Source organism: Rutilus rutilus (genome assembly GCF_951802725.1).
Source record: "Rutilus rutilus genome assembly, chromosome: 2".
NCBI lineage: Eukaryota > Metazoa > Chordata > Actinopteri > Cypriniformes > Leuciscidae > Rutilus > Rutilus rutilus.
In genome coordinates, this window is record NC_140210.1 from 17,135,513 (window position 1) to 17,146,576 (window position 11,064).

Below are 11,064 nucleotides of genomic sequence, written 5' to 3' on the forward strand. Positions count from 1 at the left end.
TCAGATGAACACACTCACACACTGAGGGCGCCTGTTAGTCCTCTAAAATGTTATATAACATTGAGGAAATGCAGAAATGATTTAGAAACGGACAACAGCAGCTACATATAGAAAATACCCAAAAAATTATTTGTTATATATATATATTTTTTTTTTTTTACCATCGCTTTGGCGCCCCCATGGTGCTGCGCCCCTATACGCCGCATATAGCGCATACCCACTTTTTGCGTCAATGAACTGTAGGCCTATTTGCTTTTAGGATAAAAATTGCACTTGTTTAACAAAAACAGGTTCAACTAGTTTCAATTGTGACGTGGCATTCTTTGTTTGTTCTCTTCTTATAACTAAGGCAGTGATATCAAAGAAAGACTTGAGGAGCCACTCATCGTCTAAACCTACAGGCCTCTCAAGACTGATGTCATGCAACGTGGTCAATCCAGGTCAGGATCAAATATGATGAGTTGTGCTGTGCACATAACTTGACCAGTATGCTGCTATCTTTACTGCGCTTGAAGCCTCATCACCTGGACTGGATCCGGCTGCTTACTCAGGTAAACAATAAAGACAGCAAGTGTATGGCTGTTGTAGGTATACCTTAAGTATGAGTGGGTTTAACGTTGACACGGTTTATAGCCAGCAGTAAGGAAGCAGGAAGAAGTGGACTTTGATTGCTCTGTGTGAGAAGCTTGTAAAAGTATCTAACGCACACAAGCATGTTTCATACTGTGTGTGGTATAAATGGAATGAGGTTTGATGGGTTGAATGCTGTTGAAAGCAAGCGAAACAAGGTATTTAAATCCATTTCTCTCTCTCTACACACAACGTTAAGGCCCTATAAAAGAAAATGCTGACTTCAAAATAATTCATTTTGCATGATATGCAATAACTAATTAAAAGTCTATGAAATAGACATTTTTTTGATGATGACACCATTTTTATTAGTGATATATTGAGATACTGTTACAGATAGTATATTTAATTAGTTTTTAGCTTTATATTTTCAGTTTTATTTTTATTTAGTTTGAGTAATTTTGTTGTGCTTTTCAAATTTGTATTAGTTTTTGTTTTTTAATGTCCATATAGTTATTTTTAAATTAATTTATTTCAGTTTTAGTCATTTTAATACATCAAGTTAACTAAATGAAAATGATGCCTAGGCAACTAGATGAAATACAAATATTTTATATTATAGTAAGGTGTAAGTACTTTTATTTTTTTATTTTTTTTATGGTTTTAGTTTTAGGTAATAACCCTGGATAACACTGTAATTTAAGTTTGTGGATTTTTCATATCAAAAAGTTATGATCTTCATGTAATAGGCTATTTTTTTTACCAAATTTGGAAATTGTACTAATCATGACCCTGCAATACAACCATTATCTCTTTGCATTAATTTGTAGTTTTTTTGTGTGTTTTTTTTGCTCTATCTTCTAAGGCTCGCTTTATTCGTCAACACAACTGCACATCTTAATGTAGCTTATTGATTCTGAGTACATGCAGCTTGTTAATGGATTTTCCCTGTTCAATCAATCTTGCATTTAAGTTTTAAAGGCCCTGCATATTTTTTCACACTTTTTTTTTTTTTCTACATTCACTTTTAAAACCTTTTTGAGAGAAATAATGAACTGCTTAATGCTCTGTAATCATATTTTATATAATGCCTTCGTCTCTCTCTTTCTCTGTGTGTTTAGGGGTGGAAGTGTGTGTGTTATGGATCTTCTTTTTTCAGAGTTTGAGTTGGTCTTCATCATCATTGCTTTTACTATCATGTGCTTATTTGGCCTGGCTGCAGTCTACACATATAATACAGACCATCAAGGTAAACACTTTATTTATCCAAACACACACACAAAAAAAAATGACTAAATCAAAATGTCACCTAAAGTCTATACGTGTGTCCCATAGATGACTACACTCAGACAGAACAGAAGATAACACAACAAAAGAACAATTCAAAGAAAAAAAAAGTTGTCACCAAAGCCAATCAAGAGATACCATGAACACGTTTCATAGACATACAGAATCTCTCTGTTGGTGCTCATTGGATAAAAGGCCTGGCTCACCATATGCAGTTAATCAGCAGACAAACTGTGTCTGAAGATCTCTGAGACTGAAAATAGACTTCAGTTCACCCTCAAGACACATGCGATTTCTCTCAGCTGTTTCTGATTGGCTTGAATGTATGACCCCAGTAAGTAATTAACCAGTAAAGAAAGGTAAAGAGGATTTATTGAAATCCAAACCCATCTAAATCTGCTTAACATTTGTAATGATTTAAAAACTTTCTGGTGGAGTCTTAATTTAATTAAAATTTTTTTACACATTATGCTTTTTGGGCAAACTTTATCTAAAGTGGGTGGAGGTAACTCATGGCAGTTAAAATAGAAAAATATATTGCTGAATGTATTTTGTGAAAAAATATATATTATATTATATATAGTATTTTTATTGAATGCCTTTTTTAGTTGTCACTTATTTATTTATTTTTCCACAAAAAATGTATATATTTCAAAATAAAAATGAGAATATTGTCTCATACACATGTTGGGTTTCCATGTTTTATGAGGACTTTCCAAAGACATAATGATTTTTATACTGTACAAACTATATATTATATAATTTAACCCTAAACACAACCTCACAGAAAACTTTCTGCATTTTTATATTAAACTTTTTTTTTTTTTTTAACAGTTTTATTGCTCCCTGTAGAACATTTTATGTGTTTTAAAATATATTTGAACCATACCATAGTCTAAATATAAGTAGCACATTTTATATAGTCAACCATGCTGTTTGCAACTTATATTTACTCCCTGTTTCAAATATATTTTGGCCCGTAATAAAATATAATTTTCAGTATGAAAGAGTTGCACTGAAAATTTCTTCAAAATTATTGGTTCAGGTAATATGAGCCATTACTGTGCCCTTAAGCTAGGCAGTTAACACCACTGTGCTGCAGGACAACTACCCCTGTAATTAGTCTTGTGTAAGTCACTATAGATATAAAGATCTGCTAACTAACTGCTAACTCTGGATTATGGCCATTGAAGGATCTTGAAAATGACATTCCTATACGCACTTAATCTTAAAATGTTTACATGACATTAAAATCCACTCATCTAGATTACATTGTCTCAAATTATAGGCCTATATGGAAAGTGAGGTTACATAGTGTCCAGTTTCATGACCATGTGCTCTTCTTGTTAGTACAAGATGCTGCAGGTCAATTTCAAGTGTAACACTTGAGAACGGTTAGAAAGGAAATAAAATTCACAATATATAATTTCTGATATGTGTTGAGTCCCATACAGTTAATTAACATTTACTGATAAAACTGACATACTGCATAAAAGTAATTTCGGTAGTGAAATGAAAACAGAATACGGGGCGCCCTCTACTGGGAAAAAAAATAAATTGGTTAGCAATTTTTTTTAATTCTCTGTACATTGTCTATTTACTTGGAAAAAGCCAACCATGCAGGCTCTGATTCTAAAGCCTTTCTTACAAATTCTTTGTATTCTTACTTTTCTTACAGTGGTATTCTTTCATGCAACAAAATACAGACATTCAGTGACCAATTTAAGACAAAATGTGAAAAGGGCCTACAACCTTACCAAACGAGGCATTTTCTCTTCTTTGGTCTACAGCTTTTTAAAGTGTTTGTATTTTTAAAAAGGGAATTGTATATATTCTAAATTATTTCATAATATAGCTGTGTTTATATATATATATATATATATATAATATGAGAGGAGCCTACATGGGTATGTTGGAGGAAGGGAGTATGTTGGGGGAGTAGTTTGGGTATGCGCTTCCTGGCAGTAACTACTTGGAGTTGTAAACTTCAGAAGGGGGTATTGTCTCTCAGTGTGTGTGTGTGTGTGTGTGTGTGTGTGTGTGTGTGTGTGTGTGTGCGTGTGTGTTGTAAAGGGAGGGTAGTAATCTAGTTTTGGAGGAAGAAAGGTTATGGGGAATGCCACTCTTATCTGCCATTGCAACAGTCAACAAAGCCCCACACTGATAACACTTCCTGTTACACTGAACCAATATTATACAAACGCACTTGGCACAAACAATCACACTCTCACTTTGAACTCAGCGCTGGGCCAAAAGAAAAAAAAAACATTTCTGTTCAGTTAAAGAATCTTAACTATTTTTCAAATATCCTGATTATAATCTAATAATCTAATACATTTATAAATAGAATTAGACACATTGACACCATAACTTTCTCTGGAAAAAATAGATTTTTAGATCAAGTAAATGATGTACCACAAGTACCACATTTTATTAGTTCAAATAGGCCTGCTTTCATTCAATTGCATTCATTCATCATTTTTTGTACCCGAACAGTGTTGTTCAGGGGCACATCAGTATTTTCTTCAGAATTTTAAAAGACACAAAAATCTCTCACTGCCCTTCCAGACTTTTTTATGTGTGTCTATCTGCTGATTGACACATCATGTGCTCTTGCTCCTGAAAGATGGACTCGACCTCTGCCTGCTGGGACAGGGGTGTTTTTAAGGTCAGTGTGTGTGTGTGTGTGTGTGTGTGTGTGTAAAGATAAAGCAGCACGTTCCATATGAAAATTCTTCCTCTGTTCTGCAGAGATTCAACAGTCAACATTTACAATTTTACATGTAACATGTCTCTACCTTTTTATATGCTACTTGTTGCTTTGTCTGTGATATAAATTATAAATATATATATAAATTTTTTTAACACACTTTAAGGCATCTAAATTTCTTCCTCAGGATTGTGTGTGTGTGTGTGTGTGTCGGTACAGCGGGTGGAGTCAGTAACACACGTCTCTAAGCAGAGGGATTATTTGAGGAGGCAGGTTAATCCAAGTAATGACATCTAATCCCCAATAAAGCAAACATTACGACACACACACACACACACAGTCACAGACATACACCCACCCAGACCATGCTGCGTCTGTGATTTCATTACGAGTCAACGAGCAAACTGACCCCAACATCTTCGCCAAGCCTGTGTTTTCATGCATGCGCTCTAGTCTATAGGTATCAGTCTCCATGGATGCCAGGTGGCTCCGAATAAGAATGCTACTTCATTAGCATATTTAAAACTGAGGGAATAATTGGCAGGGGGCAATGTGAATCACCAGGGAGAATTAAAAGACATACACACAGAATGCATGGCACTGGTGAGGAACATTTTTGCAAACGCTATAAAGCAATAAATAAGGGTATCTGCACACACATCAACAGACATGCACACACACTCGCGTGGGGTCAAATAAAGCTGGTCTTTGGACTGAAATACCGGGCTGTCCACCTCGTCCATTAGTTACATGCTGGGTTCTAATCCTAATTGACATGAAAAAAAGCTCAGAGGATGTGTAGTCACACACACACACACACATGGTTGGCACAAATGGATTTTTAATAAGGATGGGCAGCATCCATGACAGCTGCACTATATCAGACCAACCTAAAACGCACACTAAAACTCCATGACAGGCCCAGTATATCAAAGACGAATTGAGATAAATGGTCACACTCATGAGAAAGGTCAAAGAGTGGACACACATATGGCTCACACACTCGGTTTGCACACATATGCACTTCATTATGGACACAAACACACACTTACACTCCAAGAGGTCAACTAAGGCACACTTATTATCTCTAAATCTCTCTCTACACACTTTATTAGGTGACTATTTAGTATTATTTATTCACTATTAGTTTTTATTCATATTTTGAAATAGCTTTATTTTAAATTGTATTCAATTATTATTTTTTTATTTTTTTTTGTGTGTGTGTTTTTTTTTTTTTCACATACAAATACACTGTTTTGATTTGAATAGTAAAATGCTTAAGAGTCTTGGTGGATCATTATTGCAGCAATTATTATGTTTCTAGCAATGTTGTATGTTAGGCAACAGTTCTAACAGTAAACTGATGTGTGTAGCTTTTCATGCCTTAAACAGTCATGTAGGAAGACACATCATGGCCATATTCCAGGATGACAATGTCAAGATTCATCAGGTTCAAATTGTGAAAGAATGGTTGTGAGGGAGCATGAACAATCATTTTCACACATGAATTGGCACCTCCGAGTCCAGACCTTAAATTCATTGAAAGTCTTTGGGATGTGCTGAAGGAGACTTTACAGAGTGCTTGACTCTTGCATTGTCAATACAATATCTTGACCAAAAATTGATGCACCTCTTCAAGAGGTGCATACATTTTTGGTCCAGATCTTATATTGACAATGCAAAAGTCAAGCACTATGTAAAATCTACTCCAGCACATTGCATTTTCCAGTTACTTGCAAAGGCAACATTTCTAATTTTCATTTACTTTAAGGTTTTCATCTTCTATTTATATTTTATTTCAGTTTATTTCAATTAGCAAAACCCTGCTTAAATCACATAAATACTCCCACAAACGATCTGATATTTACTGTCATTTGTTTGCTTGATGGAGCTGCTATGTTATTTGCATATCGTGCTAGTTTTACGCATTGTCTTGCACAGCCAAGCCATTCGCGACTCCGGCTCATTATAACGCACATGCGCACGGAGACACATGGGGTATCTGTAAATCTAATAACATTACCATACTGGACCCATAACACACTAAGGTATCTGTCCAGTTTAGTTTCATGACTGAACAATAGCATGCACACAAAGAAAAGCCATTCTGAGCTAAAACTCACTCTTAATTGTCCATTAGAAAGTGACTCTTCCATTATTCAGTCGGTTTTAGGGTAAACAGTCTTTGCAACTTTGTCTCCAACAAAAAAATTCCACTTTTGTACTTGAGCACAAGGGAGCATAATATACATCATTCAATGCGATGTTTACATGCAAATGACACAGGGGTGTTCCTGAATTAACACTGGCTCCATTTAAAGCCTAGCTTAACCCCTAATGTAAACTATATTTATCTTTTGAGTGATGAATTCTAGTTCTAATGCTCTGCCATTGTGAATTGTCTTTTTGCTCCATTTTTTGGTTTTATGGCATTTTATGCCTGCAAAAGTCAAGCCAATGAGTATTAGACCATGTAAATCTATACTTTTGATGAAGAAGGTGAACATTAGCTTTAACAGTCTTTGGCCAGTGTGTAAGTGTGTGTCAGGCTGGCTCTCCTGTTGTGAGGTTTTGTTCTAGGTAGTGAAGTACAATAGTAGCTCATTAGTAAAGAGAGAGCTCATAGATCCAACAGCTACACTATAATCAGGACTTCACAGCTCGTTCACACACACACACACACACACACACACACACACACACACAAACTTAACTGACCAGGCCAGCCAATAATTCACACACCTCTTTGACCAGTGCTAATCTCTAACCAAAAACAGACACACTCAACTGCACATATATTATCACCATATGTAAATATATATTTTTTAATCCACATACCTTTCCAAAAGCCTCACAATGAAATCTGTCTGCAGTTAAAGCTGAAAATAGTCTAGATATACTGCTGTGCACTTATTTGTACTTTTGTATGTTTTTGTTGGCATAATATTTGTACATTTGATGTAAAAAAAAAAAAGCATTGTTTTCTATACTTGTCTGAATTCTAATATTTGTTTAAATGTTTAAACAATGCTTAAATAATTATTATAAAATTCTATCTATATATCTATCTACCTAAATTACTGTTACATTTTTTAAAGTACAATCAACATGGCTATTTAAGTTATTTCAAATTAAATTACATTAAAATGAATTTAAAAATGAGTCTTGTATAACTTACAAAAATAATTGCTTTACTTATTTTGATGAGTTAAAGTAATGCATGTTGTTATAACTTATTGGTCATATCATTTCTACAGTCTATTTATCTATCTATCTATCTATCTATCTATCTATCTATCTATCTATCTGTCTATCTATCTGTCTATACCTATCTATTCTTAATATTATTTGGGCAAAATTCATGTAAAAAAAGAAGCAGACTAGAGACTTTTGGACTCATGTACACCACAAATAAATTTTAAGTATAATTTCCAAACACTTATTTCAAGCTATGTGTGTTTTTGGGGGGTCCTTTCAGCTGCCAGCTTTCTTACCTAATTCATGTGAAGTCAATATGTGCAATGCAAAGTGTGTGTGTGCAAAGTGTGTGTGTGATGTCCCATGTCCCCACCCAGTTTTAGGTCTTCCATACCCCTCCTTCTGTTGTACCCTCTCCTCCCCCTTTCTCTTGTCTGTATAAGAGGGGGTGAAGCTATATTGTCTCGACTGGACATTCCCACTCATCAGGTCATCTATCTAGCTAGCCTATCCATCCCTCTGAGGAGAGAGAAGAAAGTGAATATCGCTATCTGAAACTTTGGAAAAGTTGGAGAGCGTGAAAACTGACTGCAGCTGCGCATCCACTTTAAAACTGAATCTTATATATGAGCTCCGAGAAGAAGAAAAAAAATACTGAGACCGAAAGACACATAACAGGATTTCTACAGTCCGTTATCAGCATATTCACAGAATTTGCCCTCGAAGGTATACCGGACACATCTGAGGACACTCGGGTCTGCGCGAACCTCACACAGCATCACCATGAGATTCTTCCATCCTCTCTATCTCCTTCTGCTGCTGCTGCTGACAGTTCTGTTCATCACCAGCGCCGAGAAACAAGGTATCCCAAGACCTGGTTTTTGGGGTAAAGAATATATTAATTCAGCTAATTGAAATATTTGAATATCGACAAAAATGATGTTGTGTGTTGTGTGGTGTAGCACTGGATCAAAACACTTGCAAATTAAGAAAACATTTTTTTTTTTTGCTGGCTGATGTAGCCTACCTGCAATTTTAAGTTTCTAACTTAATTTATACGATTTTAGCTCAAAATATCATGTCAATTTTATTTAATTAGATGCCTATTAATTACAGGAAATCATATTTAGTATTGAATCACACGTGATTCTGTTGAATCTGTTTGATGGACTACTAAATTGGAATGAGGTTTTCCGCGCTCTAAACCAATCGCTAATAACTTCGCACTGAATGAATTTGAATCACCGCTCCCAACTGAAGCCACAGCGAAATTATACCCTATAAACAATTTACCCGAGCTGTGAGTTTGTGGTCTAAATTAGGCAGTTTTATAGTGAAATAGTAAAAAAAAAAAAAAAAAAAAAAACCTTGCGGACATCACGCAAAAAATAATATTTGTGATTCACAGATTCAAAAGCAAATGACTCTTATGAACAGGTTATTTTAATGGTTCGAATCAGTCTGACGAATCGCTCCCCCTCAGAGCGGTTACTGAATCAACATCTGATTTACTTCGGCCTATTAAACTGAGTTATCGTCTCAAAATGAAGTTTTGTGTACTGAGGGTTTGTAAAACAAATAGGCCAATCGTTAGTGACTTGTTGTTCACGGGGAGTAGTTAAAGACAAATTACTTTTTAAAATACATTTTAATCTAAATACATTATAGGCTGTAACATTTTGAATAGCCTATAGGCCTATTCGGGTATACCTGAAAGTTTGTAGAAGGGTAAACCTCACAAACTGTTTACCCATTCACCCAATACCGCGAGTCACTATGGATAAACGTCACCTCATTAGTAAACCAAGATCTTGTTGGCATATTTAGGTCTGTCCTGGTTAGTGGTCTGTGCGCAGTCATGGCTGATTTAGGGTCACTGCTTTGAGTGGATTTTAAGTGGCGCTTGACGCTTCTGAAAAGTTCAGTCTTAACTCCAGAAATGAGCTTGGGTTTCACTAAGCCCACACTTGACCCTTGACTTGAAAATAAATGTGTGTTTTTTACAATTCTATAGGCTACTAAATAGGACTACCTATATGAATTTTACACTTGAATATAGCAAAGTTGTAAATAAACCGCAATTACGCACGAGACCGATTTATTTGTCCACTGTTTTTGGTAGTTTTGCTTTTATCTAAACGCTGAGACATAGCCTATTCCTATAACTAAATGTAATTTAGGCTACGTGTATAGTGGCTACACTCTAATCTCCCGCTGCTGTGGCGGCTATGCGCAATTAATCTGGTGCCCGTGGGCGATCAAGCACCAGCGTTCATTGTTAGTCATGATGTTTAGCACAATAGGTATAATGCATTAGCATAGGGTGACTGCGGTGAAAGAGAGAAAGAGAGGGAGGTACATGGAGTTCGCATATCTTTAGTCAAAGGCAGATATAAAAGCGCCCGGTTCTCCTCCCGTGCGCACCGTGCCATTGTCCTTGCGCCTCTGGGAGAGAATCTAATAGCTGCTTATGGAGGGAAGTGACATGAGCGTTATCACAAGACCTCTGATTGTTATATTGCCTTCCAGATTGTTTGTTACCAACTGGGGAGACCATTCATTTTGATTTTATTTCAGGTAACACCCAAATCTGGGGAGAGTGGGGGGTGGGGAGTAGCCTACATCTCCCCAACCCCCCAAAATATCAAATTGTCAATATTGAAGAAAAAAAAAACGGTTGATCTCTCTTGAACTGATCATAGACGATTCACACAGAACTATAAATTCAACAAATAAAATCTACAATGAACTAACCCAGCCGACAAAATATGTTCTAAGAATGTTTCCGTTAAGTTATGAGAACTTTATTTCTGAATGTTCAAAACGTAATTTTTTTAATATTTAATTATTATTATTTTTTATTATGTGAACATTAAGAGAACATTCCATTTAGCAAACATTATTTTTAAATGTTTTCTCAACATTCTGAAACAATTAGGTAGGCCTAGGAACATTACAAAATGTTAGACGAACATCCAACTAATATGTTTTTAAAAAATGGTTCATGAATGATAGATGGTTTTGTGCTAACGTTTTGAGAACATTATTAAAAGCCAGATAACTTTGAACGAATAAGGCTGCTTTGAAACAATCTGTATTGTTATATAGCTCTATATAAATAAATGTGACTTGACTTGACATGAGATATACAGTAACTCAAGGTTAATAGTTCATAGCCCTGACAAGTGTTTTATTTTCCTCCCTTTCCAGATTTTCTCAACCTGAGGCGGAAATATCGCAGACACCACTGCCCAAAGAAGCGTTGTCTACCTCTTCACTCCAGAGTACCATTCCCTTGA

At 35.6% G+C, this 11,064-nt stretch overlaps 1 protein-coding gene and 1 long non-coding RNA gene across 2 annotated transcripts; both read left to right on the forward strand.

Moving 5' to 3' along the window:
• Window positions 1–231: 231 nt before the first annotated feature.
• On the forward strand, window positions 232–2,541 carry LOC311286084. The gene is made up of 3 exons (XR_014626476.1): window positions 232–551; window positions 1,692–1,819; window positions 1,906–2,541. It is a non-coding gene; the product is annotated as an uncharacterized lncRNA (long non-coding RNA).
• A 6,007-nt stretch (window positions 2,542–8,548) lies between these two features.
• apela (apelin receptor early endogenous ligand) lies at window positions 8,549–11,064 on the forward strand (the record flags this gene model as incomplete). The annotated part of the gene is made up of 2 exons (XM_084400997.1): window positions 8,549–8,651; window positions 10,976–11,064. 2 exons carry the CDS (start codon window positions 8,549–8,551, stop codon window positions 11,062–11,064), a joined length of 192 nt encoding a protein of 63 aa, XP_084257123.1.